The following is an 18,722-nucleotide window of genomic DNA, read 5'->3' as shown; positions in this document are numbered from 1 at the left end:
CACTGAAAAAAAGCCTACTAACTTAGTTCTCAATCTAGTGAAGATATTTTTCCAAAACAAAGGCCAAGTAAAGACAGTGTCAGATACACAAAAGGTAAAAATTCATCAGCAGACCTATACTACAAAAAATAAGGGAAGTCCTATAGGCAGAAGCAAATCGGTAGGAGATAGACATCTCAATCTACAAAGCAGAATGAAGAGCACTTTAGAAGTGGCAGTTGTAAAATATAAAAGTTTTTCTTTATTATATGTCTTAAAAAAATGTGTTATTTAGTTTTTGAGAGAGAGTGTAAACGGGGGAGGGACCGAGAGAGACAGCAACAGAGAATCTGAAGTGGGCTCTGTGCTCACGGGCTGACATCAGTGAGCCTGATGTGGGGCTTGAACTCATGAACCGTGAGATCGTGACCTGAGCTACAGTTGGATGCTCAACTGACTGAGCCATTCAAGTGCCCCTTTTTATTATAGAAGTCTTTTAAAAAGATAATTGGTTGTTTAAAAAATAGTAATGTATTGTGATTTTATAATCTGCACAGGTAAAATGCATGACAACAATAGCACAAAGGAAGAAGGAAAGAAATGGAAATACACTGTTTTTAAGGTTATTCTGTACATGAAGTAGTGTATCACTTGAAAGCAGATTGTGATGAGGTAAGGTGTATGTGATAAACCTGCAAATAACCCTAAAATAGCTCAACAAAGAGATAGAATTAGTAAGCAACTGTAAGAAAGAATGGAATCATAAAAAGTTAATCCAAAGGCACGCAGGAAAAGAAGAAAAAGGGAAGGTAAATGGGACAAATGGAAAACAAAGAGCAAACTGATAAACTTAAACCTGACCATATCAGTAAACATTAATGGTCTAAACACTCCAATTAAAGGGCAGAGACTGGGAGTGCCTGGTTGGCTCAGCTGGAAGGGCATGTGACTCTTGATTTTAGGGTTGTGAGTTTGAGTCCCACGTTGGGTGTAGAGATTACTTAAAATAAATAAATAAATAAATAAGTAAGTAAGTAAGTAAGTAAGTAAGTAAGTAAGTAAGGTTGTGAGTTTGAGTCCCACATTGGGTGTAAAGATTACTTAAAAATAAATAAATCTAAAAAAAAGGCAGAAATTGTCAGAATGAATAAAAAGGAAAGATTCAAGTATGTGCTGCCTACAGAAAACCCGTTTTCATATAAAGGCATGAATAGGCTTGGAGCAATAGGAGAAAAAAGGTATACCATCCTAATTGTAATAAAAAGAAAGGTGGAATAGTTACATTATTATTAGAAAAAGGTATCGATTTTGCTAGGCATAAATAAGATCATTTCATCATGATGAGGGAGTTCATTTATCAAAACATAATAAACATTTATCTACCTAATAAGTAGCTATTAAATGCATGAAGGAAAAGCTTACAGAAATGAAAGGATTAATAGTCAAAATCACAGTATTATTCAGATTTATTGCTACTCTCTTTTTAATAATTGATAGAACAAATTAGGAAAAAATTAACAAGATGGAAAATTTGAATAACACTCTTAATTTGGCCTAACTAATTTTGCATTTATAGAACTCTCTGCCCAACAGTAGTAGAATATACATTATTTTCAAGTACCCTAGGCACATTTATCAGGAGAGCCCATATTCTTTGCCTATTTAGTCTCAGTACTTTTAGAAGAATTTAAGTCATACAAAATATGTTCTCTAATGACTGTGAAACTAAATGGGAAACCAGGAACAGAAACATAGACAATCCCTCAATTATTTGTTAACTAAATAACTAGTAGGTCAAAGAAGAAATCAAAAGGGAAATTTGAAAGTACTTTGAACTAATAAGCATTTAAAACATGAAAATTTAGGGGCGCCTGGGTGGCGCAGTCGGTTAAGCGTCCGACTTCAGCCAGGTCACGATCTCGCGGTCCGTGAGTTCGAGCCCCGCGTCAGGCTCTGGGCTGATGGCTCAGAGCCTGGAGCCTGTTCCCGATTCTGTGTCTCCCTCTCTCTCTGCCCCTCCCCCGTTCATGCTCTGTCTCTCTCTGTCCCAAAAATAAATAAACGTTGAAAAAAAAATTAAAAAAAAAACATGAAAATTTATAGTACTAAAATGCCTGAAACAAAAGAAAAAAGGTCTCAAATCAGTGCCCACAATTTCCACCTTAAGAAACCAGGAAGAGGAAATGAATCCCAAATTAAGAAGATTGGAAGTAAAAAAAAAAAAAAAGATAAGAGTAGAAATCAATGAAATGGAAAACAGAGAAAATATAGAGAAAGTGAGAAGATTAATAAAATTGATAAAGCTGTAGCCAGAGTGGTCAACAACAACAAAAAAAGACACCAATTACCAATATCAAGAATGAGAGAGGTGACATCACTATGGATTCTACAGGTATTAAAAGGGTTATTAGTGCACATTGTAAACACCTTATGCCAATACAACCCCTTAGAGAAATGGAAAAATTTGAAAGGCAGAAATTACTAAAGTCTCTCAGACATTGTAGAAATGTTACAGACATTCTCACAAATAAAATTCTAGGCCAAGAAGACTTAATTGTCACTTCTACCAAATATTTGAGGAAGAAGCAATACCAGTTCTACACACTCTTTCAGGAAATTGAAACTGGGGGAGTACTTACTAATTCATTGTGCCCAGCATTACCCTGATTCCAAAACCAGACAGACATTACATGAAAAGAAAACCACAGACCAGTATCCCTCATGAACACAAATGCATAAATTCTAAACAAAATTTAGTAACTCAAATGTGACAATATATGAAAAGGATAATACATCATGACTTGAAAAATCAATGTAATTTACCATATTCCAACGCTAAAAAAGAAAAGTCACCACAGTACATGCAGAAGAGCAAAATTCAGCATCCATTTTTGATAAAATCTCATCTCAGCAAACTAGGCATGAAAGGGAATTTCTTCATCCTAGTAAAGAGCATCTGTAAAAACTCTACAGATAACATCATGCTTAGTAGTAAACTGAATGCGTTTCCCTGAGAATAGAAACAAGGCAAGTATATCCCCTCTCACCACTTCTATTCAGTATTCTGAATTCTGGTGAATTTTAGAAAATAAAGGACATTGATGTTGGAAAGGAAAAAGTGAAGCTGTATTAACAGATGAGATGGTTGTCTATATAGAAATTGTGATGGAATATATTATTAAAAAGCTATTAGAATCAATGAGTTTACAGTGTTGCAGGATACATGATAAATACACAAAACTCAGTTGCATTTCTATATATGTACTAACCATGAATAATTGGAAATTGGTTAAAAAAGACAAGTGCCATTTGTATACAGTAGCATCAGAAATATGATATATTTAGGGATGTGTGAGACCTATATACTATACACTATTAAAACTCTGCTGACAACACTTAAAGAATACCACAATAAATGGAGAGATATATCATGTTCATTGAGTAGAAGACAATGTTAAGATGTCACTTCTCCCCATATTGGTCTGTAGATTCAATGCAATCTCATTCAGAATCCTAGCAGCCCTCCCCCCTCCCCCCGCCCCCACTGTTTTGGGGGTAGAAATTGAAAACCTGATCTGAAATTCAGATGGGAATTCAAAGGACTTACGATAGCCAAAACAACTTTGAAAGATAACAAAATTGGAAGACTTACTACCCAACTCGAAGACTATTTTAAGGCCATATTAATCAAGGTGGTGTGGTATCACCATAACGATAAATAGATCGACTTGATGAAATAGAGGATCCAGGAATATATCTACACATATATTGTCAATTTACTTCCAACGAAGGTGCAAAGGCGATTTGGTGGAAAAAGGGTAATCTTTTCTACAAATGGTGTTGGAGCAATTGGATGATCATAGACAAAAACTGAACTTCAGTCCATACCTGGCACCATATACAAAAAGTGATTCAAAGGGATCGTAGGTCTAAATGTAAATCTTAAAACTGTAACCCCTGTAGAAAGAAACATAGGAGGAAGTCTTTATGAGACTGGGATAGACCATAATTTCTTGTCTAAAGCATGGTCTGTAAAAGAAAAAGTTGATAAATTGGACTTTGTCAAAAGAAATTTTGTTCTTTGAAAGATACTTGTTTAATAGGGTGAAAAGACAATCTACAGATGGGGTTAAAATATCGGCAAATTATATGCCTGATAGAGGACTTGTATTCAGAGAATATAAAGAGCTTGCCAAACTCAATAGTAAGTAAACAAACAATCTAATGAAACAGTAAGCAACAGACTTGAAGAGACACTTTCACCAAAGAAGATAGAAATGGGTGACAGATAAGTTCATAAAGATGTTCACGTCATTATTTATTGATTAGGGAAATGCAAATTAAGTATTTTTTTTTAAAGTTTATTTATTTTGTGTGAGAGAGGGAGAGGGAGAACACATGAGCTGGGGAAGGGCAGAGAGAGGATCTGTCAGTGCAGAGCCTGACTTGGGGCTTTGACTCATGAACGGTGAGATCATGATCTGAGCCCAAATAAAGAGTTGGACGCTTAACCAACTGAGCCACTCAGGTGCCCCGAGAAATGCAAATCAAAGCAGTAAGGAGACACTGCTGTGCACCTGGTAGAATGGCTGAGACTGAAAAGACTGTCTATACCATATATATATTTTTAAAGATTATTTAGATTGAGAGAGAGTGAGCATGTGTGGGAGCACAAGCGGGAGAGGGAAAGAGAGAGAAGAGAGAGAGAATCCCAAGCAGGTTCCGCGATGCCAGCACAGAGCCTAACGTGGGGGGCTTGATCTCAGGCACCGTGAGATCTTGACCTGAGCTGAAATCAAGAGTCGATGCTTCACCGACCTGAGCCCCCTAGTCGCCCCTGCCCACACCATATTTTGGTGAAAACAGAGGGTTTGTGTTTTGTTCATTACTGTGTTGCCAGTGCTTGGGACAGTGCCTTCTAAATGAGGTCGTTGAAAGAACATCAGTCGCCCATGTTCAAGAGCACTGAATTAGAGTTTCAGGCAATAGATTGAGTTTATACTTAGCATAATTTTATCTTTAACTCTTGATTTTATAAATACCATAGGCATTATTTTGAAAATCCATTTTATTAAAAAAATTTTTTTAAGTTTATTTGTTTAAGCAGTCTCTGCACCAAACGTGGGGCTCAAACTCACGAGCTTGAGATCAAGAGCCCCATGCTGTACTGACTGAGCTAGCCAGGTGCTCCTGAAAATCACTTTTAAATTTGAGTGTTTTACCTAAAAAAGATGTATAAAGGTGTAAGATATTTGGCCACGTATAATCCCAAAGACAGACTTAAAGTCTTCTTTTTCTAAATCTGTTTTCATTATAGTTTCAGTAGCTTTTTATTGTGACTGTAGAAGAATACAGAATGTGGGGTGCCTGGTGGTTCAGTTGGTTAAGCATCTGACTCTTGATTTCAGCTCAGGTCATGATCTCAGGGTTATGAGATTGAGCCCCAAGTTGGGATCCTCTCTCTCCCTCTCTCTCTGCCCCTCCCCTACTCTCTCTCTCTCTCGCTCTGTCTCTCTCTCTCGCTCTGTCTCTCTCTCAAAATAGATAAATAAATAAACCTTAAAGAAAAAAAAAAAAAGAGTACAGAATGTGCCAAAACAGAAAACAGTGATAGGAGCTTGCCTACCTCTCTTACATTTTCTTCCCCACTTAGAATTGCTTACTAACACTCCCGTGTTGTGGTGGTTTTTAAAAATCCCAGGAATTAGCTCTGCCAGGGGCAGGCTCTGCAACCTTGGCAAGGTAGCTAGCCAGCCTCTGCCTCTGTCCTGTCGGGGTACTGCCGTGAGGGGTACGTGAGTTTGTATAATTCCAGTAGATCACTTAAAATAGTGCTTGGCACAGAAGGGCTCCGCAAATGCTAATTATTAATTTAGGGTTTTTATCAGACTTGACTTAAATGATATTATGCATGTAAAATGTCTGCTAGAGTACCTGGCATTTACTAAGTGTTCAGTGTAGACTAGTGCCTATAAATATTCAGGTGCCAGTGTGTCTAAAGAGACTGTATCTATCCTTAGATCTCTGCATTTGTCATCTTGTTAGTGAATTTGTTTAGGACACAAGGAAGAATGTTTCTAGTTTCTGTGTTAGCTTCTCCTAGTAGGTACAGGTTACAAAGTTGCACGAATTTTACATATGAATTTACTGATGCTCCTGGGTGGCTCAGTTGGTTAAGCATCGGACTTGGGCTCAGGTCATGATCGCAGTTCGTTGAGTTGGAGCCCCACGTCGGGCTCTGTGCTGACAGCTCAGAGCCTGGAGCCTGCTTCGGATGCTGTGTCTCCTTCTCTGTCTGCCCTTCCCCCTCTTGTGTTCTGTGTCTCTCTCAAAAAAATAAACATTAAAAAGTGTTTTTAGGGGCGCCTGGGTGGCGCAGTCGGTTAAGCGTCCGACTTCAGCCAGGTCACGATCTCGCGGTCCGTGAGTTCGAGCCCCGCGTCAGGCTCTGGGCTGATGGCTCAGAGCCTGGAGCCTGTTTCTGATTCTGTGTCTCCCTCTCTCTCTGCCCCTCCCCCGTTCATGCTCTGTCTCTCTCTGTCCCAAAAATAAATAAACGTTGAAAAAAAAAATTTAAAAAGTGTTTTTAAATATGAAATTATTTTCTCATCTCTAAGCGTAGGTGATTTGTTAGGCTACTCTCCAAGTTGATGTTTATTTTTATTAAAAAGTATGCATCTTTGACTAATATCATAATTTAGCATAATAATTTTTTTTTTAAAGGCCTGTCTCTAATCTTTCTTCTTTTTGTTCCCTCTTTATAGGTCTGTGGAATCTTGCTTCCCTCTTTTCCAACCTCTGTTTATTTGTGCTGATGCCCTTTGCCTTTTTCTTCCTGGAATCAGAGGGTTTTGCTGGCCTGAAAAAGGTAAAGTGAATCATGTTTTGGAATTAAATCTGTCAAATTAAGAAGCATGTGTCATTCATGTTAAACTTGTGAAAGTGGGCTTGAACAACCATTTGACTGAAATATAAAAAGTTTAATTAGTAATAATAGCAATGTGTTATTAATATTAATAATGCTAACAATAGAATTAATAATATTGCATATTGAATGATCTTGTGTGTCCACAGGGAGGAAGTTGTCTTTTGACTTTTGGATGTTTTTATAGTATGTGCAAACGTGGTAGAATACTTGTTTGTAGGGAATAAAGCTGACAACATAGCTGTTCTTAGGCTCTCATTTAGTTTAAAAATGACATAAGGGACGCCTGGGGGGCTCAGTCCGTTGGGCGTCCGACTTCAGCTCAGGTCATGATCTCGCGGTCTATGAGTTCGAGCCCCGCGTCGGGCTCTGTGCTGACAGCTCAGAGCCTGAGCCTGCTTTGGATTCTGTGTCTCCCTCTCTCTCTCTGTCCCTCCCCCTGTTCATGCTCTCTCTCTCTCTGTGTCAAAAATAAATAAACATTAAAAAAAATAAAAAGGAATGACATGAAATCTTAAGATCTTAAAACATATCTTGATGTAAAAGTTATTTCACTTCCAGTTTTTTTCAGAGAGTAGCATGCTATAGAATCCAACATGCTCCTTTAGATAGTCAAATTCTCAAGACTGTGAGTTACTGATCTTAGTGAATGTGAGAGATTAGGAAAGAGCAAAACAAGAGACTTTGCATCTTTTTTTTTTAATTTATTCGTTTATTTTGAGAGAGAGAGGGAGCAAGCAGGGGAGGGGCAGAAAGAGAGGGGAGAGAGAGAATCCCAAGCGGGCTCCGCACTGTCAGCACAGAACCTGACACGGGGCTTCAACTCAAAAACCGTGAGATCATGACCTGAGCTGAAATCAAGAGTCAGACGCTTGACCAGTTGAGCTCCCCAGGCGCCCCAAGAGACTGCATCTTAAATAATCAGTCGAGACCGTATCGGTGGTAATAACTTCAGCTGTCTTTGAAAATAACACTTTAAAATGGAAAGAATGATATTTCTGTTTATAGCTTGTGGAGTTCTTTGCTATAGACATTTGGAATACAATACAAAGATTCAAATAGTTAATACTTTTTGGTAAAAGTGAGTTCTTGCATTACAGTTTATTTATAGACACGTTACGCCTTTTTAAGTGGTTAGTTCTGTTTGTACTGTGATAGATGAAGTGGAAGTATGCCTATGCATCTTGTTGTTGAACAATACTATAACGCCAATTAAATGAATTTGGCAAGGAAAGCCGTAAACTGAATTTTTATTACTTTTTATTTCATATAACTTTTTGTAGTTTCTTAGGAATGAAACTGTTTAGTCTAACATTTTGATGAGTCTTCTGATTTTATTTTATTTTATTTTTTTAATGTTTATTTATTTTTGAGACAGAGAGAGACAGAGCATGAACGGGGGAGGGGCAGAGAGAGAGGGAGACACAGAATCTGAAACAGGCTCCAGGCTCTGAGCTGTCAGCACAGAGCCCGACTCGGGGCTTGAACTCACGAACCGCGAGATTACGACCTGAGCCGAAGTTGAACGCTTAACCGACTGAGCCACCCAGGCGCCCCGAGTCTTCTGATTTTAAACCTTAAGTGCCACACTTTTTAGGTTTGTGTGTTGAAGGGTACCAGGAAAGAGTCACTGAGAGGCGGTAAAGTGTCATTTTCATGGATGCACCTTTCTGCTTTCCGGATGTTATTCCATACTTTAATAGTTCGAAGCTGCAAAGTCACAGTTGATTTCGTGTTTAGTAAAGGTACCGCGATCAGAACGGAATGTAAACTATTACGTTGAAGAGGGCTGGTAGGAATGAACATCGAGAAGAAGTGATGTCGTTGAGACACTTGAGAAAGCAATTTCTGTATAATTTTAGAGCCAAAGCTTTTGATGGCTTTTCCTTCATTCAGCAGAGTTTTACTCAGCACCTACTGAGCAGTAGTCACTGTGCTACTACTGTAGGGCCTTGCCGGGGACAGGACCGAAAAGACAGGGCTTCTGCCTCCAAGGGATAGACAGAGGGAGGAAGAAACGGTGCAAACAAACAGATGCAGCCCCACGAACTTTTAGACCGCCAGCCGCAAGGGGAGGCGCCGAAAGGAGCGGGGTCTCCATTCGCCTCGGGAACTGGGGAAGGCTTTTGGCGGAGGAGTCAGCCCGCACTTGAGCTGAGTCTTGACGGACGAGCAGGCTGCTGCTGGAATGTGGCGCCCCTGGCTTGAGCGGAGGCACGCACTGTGACTGAATTGAGGGAATGCGGACACTTGGCTCAAGAATGGAGAGTCGGGGAGAGATCAGGGTGCGCGGAAGCTTGTTGGGGTCCAGTTCTGAGGGGCTCGGTTCTTCTCTCTGCCAGTTGGTTTGCACTTTGTGCTACAGATGACAGGGAGTTGGCAAAGGATTTTGAAAAAGATGTTCGCGTCTACTGTTTTATTTAAGTATGGAGACAAATACACATGTCAGAGTTGAAACATATGTCACTGAGGGAAGGAGTACACGCACCACACGATGGGAAGCGCTGTGTTTTGTAGAGATGTCACCATACTGAATCAGTCACGCACCTCGTTCTGGTAACAGAGTGTTTCGGCGCGTGCCATTAACCTCGCTCTGTTGATGTTGCTGTAAATATGCAGATTGTTCTTTCTTCCCATCTCTGTCTCCTGTGTAATCTTGCCACGTCCAAAAACAACTGGTAAAGCTCAGTGTTGAATGTATTTTCATATTTGGCATTATTGATGTCTTTACCTAATTTATACTTTCTATAAAACTCTAGTTCTCCATTACATAGGTTATTTTAAAAAACAGTGGGTAGTGTGGACAGACCCCTTGTCTCCAAATTATCTTCCTCCCTTGCTGTGAACTAACCAACTCAAAGAGGGACGTGGCTAAAGTTATCGGAGCAGAATTACCAACTATCTCTAGAATTAGAAAAAACGGAACCAAACCCCAGTGACATGTCACTGTTCTCTTGTTCCCTCTCACAAACTAAAGTCAGAGGGGAGAAGCAGCTTGAGGAAGGATTAAGAAGGTAACTGAAGATACTTCACACCTACAATTGCACAGCATTCTTTCCTCCCAAGTTTTTTACTTCTGGTCTCCTATACACACTCAAAAGAATATTTTTTTCTAAGTGCATCTTTGACTACGTTAGTCTTCTCAGAATCCCTCATGATCACCAGCTCCGTTTTGTGATCTCAGCGGGGACTGATGTGCTGGATGTCTGTAAGGGACAGTCGACATGACCAGCAAACTCAGCAGAGGCTTGAAAGGAGGGCAAGGAGGCAGAGCTCGGATGGTTGGGTGCCATTTGTCTGACTTGGGTAGTTGGATCATGAATGGGAGTTGTAGGAACCAAATTAAGAAGTTGGTCTTTAAAGCTGTTTGAGAAGGGAGGGAGATGGGGTGTAGCCTGGGGGGAGGAAGAGACAGAATAATTCTGCTCTTTGTGCACCGAAGAGAAGGGGCCTGTGGAAGAGAGATTGCAGGTGAGAGGGCTAAAGTGAGCAGATTTAGATTTGCCCTAGGGCTCATTGTCTCAGCTGGTTTTCTCCTCTAGGCCTCAGGGTTTCTTTCTGTAAAATGGGTATAGTAATGCTGGTTCCCTGAATGTATTATTTAAGGGATTAAATGAGGGGAGACTATTCATGTAAAACACATAACCCACGATATGTTAGCCATTATTGCCATTATTCTAGAGCTTAATGCATTTCACTAATAAATGTTCTATGGAATATGGTACAGTCAGCTCTTAATTATTTACGTATGATCTTGGGCGGTTTTAAGGTTACAGATTATTTTTCCCATTTTGAAATGGCCTGGACTAAAGCAAAATCAGACCTGCTTAAAGATAAGGTGCATTCTAGACTCTATTAGAATTGTTTAGAAACTTTAAAATTAAGGTAATTGTGTTGTTTTAAAGATTCGTATTTTTCAGTTTACAGTCAATTACATGTGGGGCACCTGGGCGGCTCAGTCAGTTGGGCAACTAGCTGTTGATTTCGGCCTCAGGTTGTGATGTCACGGTTCATGAGACCGAGCCCCATCTCAGACTCCGAGCTGACAGTGCAGAGCGTGCTTTGTATTTTCTCTCTCCCTCTCTGCCACTCCCCTGTCAAAATAAATAAACAAACTTAAAAAAATCAATTGCGTGAAAACTGCAAGGGTTATTAGCATTGCACAGTTCAGCCTTCAGTGTGTGCAGTATGTGTTTAAACCCTTCGTTATTAAGCCTTTCTGTAACATGAGATCACAGGAGTTTCCTAGTGCACGTTCTACATAACGTCTGTGGAGACCTGTCATTCTTTACACGGTGTTGTTGCCTGTGTCCCAGACTGTAACTGCTGCCTCACTGAAGCGAACGCATCACAGACGGTCACTGGCATGTTTGACACAGCTGGCTAGCAAGTGTACTCCTTTGTGTGTGTGCGTATCCTCTACAGCTCTGTGCTCATTGGTTATCCTGGACGCAGCTCGTTCCGAAGGGATATCGAAGAGGGCTTGGAAAACGCTTCTAATTGGTAGATTCAGCAGAGTGATTCGAGTCATGACAAACTTGAAATATGGTTAAGTTAAATTTCTTTTTTATTCCTTTGGCCACCCTCCTGGTGCTGTTTTACTATGTCTAAGTCTGGTGGAGTCCCCGAACGGCATATGGCTCCACCGTACTCCCATTGATTCCCCTGGGCAATCGATTTTAAAACCGCCCCTTGCATATTGTGCCGAGACGCGGAAATTGGCCACTAGCCACGGGCGGATGCAGAGCTTGAATTGAAAATCAAATTAAGCAGAATTCTCTACTTAGTTTTTAATTAAACCACTATGTTAATTCAAACAGGACATTTTAGGCCTGGGGGGTTGACCATGTCCTTTTAAGGGCCTTAAATAAGCCTTTCTTCTCCCTCCTTACTGTGGTGCATGTTTCTATTTTATTAGGACCATCTCCTCGCTATTCCCATTCTTTACATTCTCGACGGTAGGAGAACGTAATGGCTTTAATACAGCAATTTTTTAATTTAAGTAAGACGGTAACTTTTATCTTGGAACTCGAACTTACTGTTAGCACTTAAATGTTCATCGGATCTGTGTTATTCGCAGTCACCTGTGTGTACCGTGCTGCACATTTTCTATGTTCGTGCGTGTTGACTTCCTGTGCTTGCGTCTGACTGTTGGTTTCAGCCCTGACAAGAAGGGTGCGTCTGCTGGGCGCTGTGTTTTGTGGACATGTCTCTCCGCGGTTTGTGTCTTGGTCCCGCGGTCGTGTGGCAGAGTCCAGGGTGTGGGGGCCCCGGCACTACTCTTCCTCTCACACCTCAGATCCGCCGTGTGGTTTTTCTCTTCCCGCCCTGCCTCGGAGAGACCCCTAGATTATCCGGGATGATGTCAGAAGATGTTTGCCGACTGCAAGGTGAACTCTGGAGGTCTGACCTCCCTCCGGCCGGCGTTTAAATAGGAGTTTGGAATATATTTGTTTCATGTTGTGCTTTAACATCTTACTTTTGGTTATGAGGAGAAAACTCAACAGGTTAACGACAGCGAAAAAATATAATCGGGGGCAGATGAAATCACACGCCAAAGATGTTTCTGGGAGTAACTTTACGTTGTGCCTCACCTTAATGCCTATCTTTGATTTGAAGTCTTGGCATAAAATTTAACATAAGCGACAGCAACATCCTGACCAATTACCCAAGCTATCCAGACATCCCGAAATGTCCAGAGCATAGCACACGGTCTGTAGGATTAAGAGGTTGACTCCTATAACTTCAAACGGAGTGCTTGATAATCAAAGCAAAAAGTACAAAATTTGAGGTAACTTCCTTTCTTAGCTAATTAGACTGACCAGGTGGCAGCAAAGAGCCGGGTGCCGGTGCTGGGAAGGCCTATAAAGCTGAGCGCTGTGACAGCACAGTGCAGGAGGGGCCGAGGTCGTTCCATGTGTTTCTATCCTGTGTCACAGTGTGAAATTGTCCTGGTTTATGTCCCTTTTGGCAAACTTACATAAAAGTGACCTTGTACTGTATTTTATGACCAGATGACTTTTTCCCCCCAGTGGCTAATTTGTCTCAGGCCTCCGTCTTAAAGAGACACAGAAATGAGTAGGAAGTCCAGCGTGGTCTCAGAGAGCTTTCATTGCGTTCTTTCATTATTTTTGCTCGTTTTTGCCACTGATCATCCATAAATTGTTGGACATGAGTGAATAAGGAAGTGCTGCTTAGTGTTAGCGGCACATGCGCGTCTTTGGCCTGGTTTTTGTGGGTGAGAGGAAATCACATACAAAAAGGAAGACTCCTGCTGGGAAACCTTGCAAGGAAATTTACCTTGGGTGCGTTTTGATCTTGGTGTTTATTACAGAAAATGGACTCATATCTCACTAACTATTGTTATGTGTTAATTTGATTTTCCCAACACCTTCAAGAAAAAAAATCATTCAGTAATTTATTAATAGAATTCCTCTGCCCTCCCCCAGTTGGGGAGCACTAATTTTTCCCCATAGAAACAACATGGGGAGGAATGATTATTTTTAAAACATTCGATTCGGGTAGCGTTGTTATCCTTGGGATTCGTTTTGGAATTGTTAAACTACTGTAAAAGGCGTGGGTTACGGGATGTCAGAGAAAGATGCATGAAAGTGTTCTTTTGAGGAAAAGAATATGCTTACTTCCTTTAAAAATTGAGTTTGTGAAGAGTTTGAATTAACAATCATTTAGTTCATGAAACGGTCTTGATTTTGTCACCGTTCTCAGTACAATTGCGTATTGGAGGGACCTACATGATAATTTCAGTAGCAGTATCTGGTATTGTTAAATAGCAGCTGTATTTTTAAGAGGTACACTCAGTTCCCATATACTTTGTGATGGCGTGATAACGTGGACCGTTATACAGCAGTCTTTCCCTCCGTTTATCAAAACAGGAGAGATTTCCACTTCAAGGCTAGATTCTCTCTCTCTCTCTGCGTAAGAGTATGGTGGACAGATTGTGAGCTTTGGCATTTAGAAGACCTGCCTTAAATCCGGTCTCGTCTCCTTCCCGACCTGGGACTTTGGGCATGTTTCTTGGTGTCTGCGTCTGTAAAAGGGGCCGGCAGTACCTACCTCGCTGTGGGGTTGCCGAGGGGCTTGTTGACCTCACCTGGGACATTTGGGAAGTACTTGAGATACAGGAGGAGCAGCCGTGACCACCAGGGGCTGAAATGTACCAGCTACGCGAAAGTTGATTTGAAACTTCAGGAAGATTTGTGGAGGATTATTTTTTATGGATGATAGCAAAGCTACATCTAAGAAATTGTGGTGGTGCTGACATAGCTTTATTTATTTACTTTTTGAGATAGAAATTGCTTTATCTTATAACAGTATAAGTTGTAAAAAAAAAATAGGCAAAATGTTTAGTAGGTAACTAAACCTCAAACCTTATATGATGATTAAATTATTAACTAGTGCCTCACTGTGTCTTACATGATGATTAAATCATTAGCTAATTCCTTCTTTATTAAGTGAGGGAAAAGTTTTGGTATGGAGAAAACAAAAAATAATCAGGTTCAGATTTTAAAGTAATTATACTTTGGATTTTTTTGTCTTAGAGAAAGAGAGAGCATGTGCAAGTGGGGGAGGGGAGAGGGAGTGAGAGAGAATCTTAAGCAGACTCCACACTCAGCGCAGAGCCTGATGCGGGGCTTGATCCCACAACGCTGGGATGATCATGACGTGAGCCGAAATCAAGAGTCGGATGCTCAACCGACCGAGCCACCCAGGCGCCCCAAAGTAATCATACTTTTAAGTAAACTGGCCTTATTACTTCCAGTATTCACAAAACAATGTTACGGAAATAATCATTGTCAATTAGAGTCTCTTTTCCGAAACTGTTTTTGGGGGGACTTGAAAACTGTCTTCCCTTGTTTACAATAAACTTTATTTGAAAGTAAAATGAATGTCTGATTTTGTGTTGACTAGAGAGCTGCTATGTGGTTACAGCACGTAGGGCACACACCCACAGGTCCGTAGGACAACTGGAGTTTGGACTATTAAAATCTCTGTGGCACTTATACTTATTTGTCTATGAAGTCATTTATTCAGCATGACACAGTGTTACTCTTCTGATCTCTGTGAAATGTTTGCCAGTACATAGCTGAAACTTGGTATATTACGTTATCAATCCGTTTATTTGGCCCGTTCGTACCAGAAATAAAAGTTGTGTATTCAGATAAATCAGAGGCAGTAGAATTGTTCGATAGCTTTGGCATTAGGGAATATTTTAGGTTGTGATATATCTACTTTTCTTTAAAGCTGAAGTCGTTAACAGTTATGTTACTTAAGAATTTATTGGTTTGTACACTTTCTGGCAAGCCAATAAGTTCTCATCTAGAAAGGCAAGTTCTTACTGTTCTAGAATGATTGAATTTTAAAGCGCTGAATTGTTAGAAGTATGTATATATAAATATATGTCCTTTTAGTGATAAAAGTAAGATTAGCGGGCAAACACTGAAAAAATAAGGCTATATCAACACAAGAAAAAGTTAGAATTAAGTGTACTGAAACCATCAGTTTTATAGAAAACATTTCCTGTTATCTTTTTTAGAACACAAAGAAGACATCTGAGGTTGTTTAGAATGCTAGATTTAAGTATTTGTACACTTTTATATTTTAGTTGAGATTACTTGATACTTAATGTTTCTCCTTCCACATTGACTAATGAGTATTAATTTTTATTATAAGCAGTTGATTTTTAAAACAGACTTGTGAAGGGCTTAAAAAAGTTTTTAAACTTTTCTGAGTTATCTGAAAAATTTGTGTTGTTTTAATGATCTTAGTTCCCTCTAAAATGCCCAGAATTAAATTATACTTCTGATTTATTTTTTTAGAAGAGATGCAATAAAGTAACTAACTTAATGTGTAGTAAGGACTTAGTGTATTCCAGTGTTCTGAGTAACTTCTGAGTAAGCATTCTGAATGCCATTCTTCTCCTTTTGCCATTACCTTAGTTCAGGCTTCATCATTTCTTACTTGGATTTTTACTGTCCTATTTTTTCTGTCTCTACTTTTATTCCTATACAAAGTAACATCCATACACTGCCTTTCAGCTATTGTTTTCTTAATAGTATTGTGCAGCTTATCTCCTTTCTTTTTTTTAAATTAAAAGAGAAATTTGTTTAGTGTTTATTCTTGAGAGAGAGAGAGAGAGAGAGAGAGAGAGATGGAGCATGAGCGGGGGAGGGGCAGAGTGAGAGAGGGAGACAGAATCTGAAGCAGGCTCCAGGCTCTGAGCGTCAGTGCAGAGCCTGATGAGGGGCTCGAACCCACAAGCCATGAGCTCATGACCTGAGCCGAAGTCCGACGCTTAATGGACTGAGCCCCCCAGGCGCCCCCTCCCAGGTGCTTTCATGGCCTCCTGTCTTCATGTGGTATTCTGCCAGGAAGCCCTCTTCTCACTTGTAGGTGGCATCTGTGGCCTCTCCCGGTGGTCCTTGAGTCTTTTCGGTGGGCCTCCTTTGGGGGGGACTTGCTTCCTTCCCCTGTGGTAGGGATTATAATTATACTGTGATCATCTATAGATGTGTCTTTTCTCTCATCTACCACGGCATTCCCAAATAAATATACTTTGCCTACTGCAGACAGAGCTTTTGTACAGGGAAAATGAAGCATGAAAGCTGAGTAGGTCTTAGGTCCCATTGGTTTGTCAGAGGAAGGATCTAACAATACATCAGTGTGCCCCTTCCTGGAGGGGGGGCGAGTCCGGGTTCCTGCATGGGTATCTTCCAGGGTGTGTGTGTTTCTTTTTTTTAGGACCATTTTAGAGCCTCAGCACAAAAGAAGACATGAGGGTTTGCTTTATTTTGGTACAGCTTAGGCTTTTAGTCCAGAACCTCCAGGTTAAATTAAACCTCCAGGCTCTTCACAAATGCAGTGAGTCTTTACAGAATCCTTACCATCCTCTGCTTGGTGTCCTGGTCCTTCAGCTGGCCGTTAGGAATGAGCCCCACGGCCGCCGCCGTGTGTGCCCGCCAGGGGAGGTGGTGTGCCAGGCCTCTTGGTGTGGCGGAGCTCAGCCTGACTGCGGCCCGAGGCGGGATGCTGCCCACCCGCCAAGGTGTGAGCCGCTTCCTTCCCTGGCCACGCCCTTCGAGGGCCACGTGTTCGGCCCCAGAGCTTTCTCCTGCCCGCGGTGCTCCTCTCCCAGTGCTCCTCTCCCAGCTTCCGTCTTCTTCCCCAGCCTGTCAGGGCAGGGCTGGCACACCTCCGGGTTCGGGTGCCTCAAAGGCAGGAAGACGGCTGCTAGTGTGTGGTTGTAATGGGAGTTGATGACAAGTTAAAGGAAACTCTTGAGAATAGTGTTGATATTGTTAACCTAATATATGGCTAAGCAAACCCTTACGTAGCATAGGCACTAGCCTTTTTTCCTTGCAGCCAGGAATTATCAAAGGTTCCTGTCTGTTCAGTATTTTGTTTTTAAACTGCTTTCATATATTTTGTTTCATTTGATCTGTTAAAAATCTGAGAAGTAACCAAGGCAAATTTTATTGTGCATATTTTATAGATAAGGTCTTGAAGCCCAAGTCTTCTTGGGAAACTTCCAGGACGTAGTGGCAGAGCTGGAACCAGACTCCAAAGAGTGTTTTTTCCCTGTGTGAGCATTGACTGATCAAATAGTTCTCCAACCTTCTGGAGATTAGAGAAGGGTTCCTGCAGTGCAGTTCTATAAAGATGCCTCATACTGTTTCTATGAAAAAAAAAAATCCATACATGTATATTTTTTCCTTTAGGAGAGAACATCTTGAGAGCGTGTGAATGTGTATTTGGTGAGTTTGCCAGGTTTCAGTAGAGATCAGGGGAGCATGCTTGTGGTTCTAGGACTTGATTGACTACTCCGGGGAACCCCACAAGCCACAGGAGTGGCTTTGAGCATCGTGTGTTTTCTGCCGTGTGGATTCTTCGTCCTATGTTACTTGGTGCCATAATGAATGATTATTTAAATACCACGGACATGGGGGCACTGAGGTCTAAAAGCGTGTGGGGAAGAGCATACAGCCAACAGTGACACAGATAATGACTCTTCAGACCCGCCGCCCAGTGAGTCCTCGCCGGGCCTAGTGAAGGTGTTTGGCTCATTAACAGTTCTATATTGCATGTCCAGATGGCCCTGGAACTTCACAAGTAATACTAGCCAGAGAAAGTGGAGTAACAGCTATATCTAATTTGGCTGTTTATGTATCAAAAATAGACAACTGGGGCCTGGAATGTTATTTACTGAGAAACATTTGCAAATAACTGCCTGAAATCTTCTCTTACTTGAATATGTAGAAATAAAATATGAAGGTTATAAAAAATAAATCAGCCTTTTAAAAGTTCGAGATGTTAGAGTTTAAAAAACACCATAAGTTGTAATGCATAACAGAAATTTTAGTCTATATATGTTATACATAAGGCTTTGTTTGGGTCTGATACTATGATGATGTTTGATGTCAACTCATGAATTTTCTTACACAGTTAAAGGCAATTAAATAGCTTCTATCATTGTTAAATAAAACCAAATCCCTATGTTACCAAATGCATAGATGAGTTCCAGGAAAGTGAGAAAACCTCCGGAGACCGACACTGAACAGGCAGCACAAAACTCAAAGAGTTAGTGAGTGAGTGACCCCTGGCTGCTTACAAGGGGACATAGGCTAATAGGCGCATGGAGGCCAGGAGTTGGAACCGAGGCCCTGCTGAAATCCTTCAGCAAAAGGGCCTTCTTGTTTAAAACGCACATACTCATACATACACATGCATGCATGTACTCACACACATGTGCACAGCCGTGCACACGCACGTGTGCACGCACACCCCTTGCTCACTGATAGGA

The 18,722-nt window shown here is 40.8% G+C and overlaps 1 protein-coding gene across 3 annotated transcripts in view; it reads left to right on the top strand.

Annotated features, from left to right (window-relative positions):
• The window catches only part of LMBR1 (limb development membrane protein 1), a 149,153-nt gene that overhangs the window by 54,082 nt on the left and 76,349 nt on the right, over positions 1-18,722 (top strand). For all 3 annotated transcript variants that reach the window (XR_006965012.1, XM_047095295.1, XM_047095294.1), the window contains exon 5: positions 6,744-6,847. Coding sequence is in view for 2 of the 3 variants with exons in the window: in XM_047095295.1 (XP_046951251.1) it covers positions 6,744-6,847 (104 nt within the window). In the remaining variant the exon portion in view is untranslated. The remainder of the gene's footprint in view (positions 1-6,743; positions 6,848-18,722) is intronic.

This window comes from Lynx rufus, unplaced genomic scaffold (assembly GCF_022079265.1).
Source record: "Lynx rufus isolate CCGP_SWC_20201006 ecotype Redwood Valley unplaced genomic scaffold, mLynRuf1.p SCAF_4, whole genome shotgun sequence".
NCBI lineage: Eukaryota > Metazoa > Chordata > Mammalia > Carnivora > Felidae > Lynx > Lynx rufus.
This window is presented reverse-complemented; position numbering and strand designations above follow the sequence as displayed.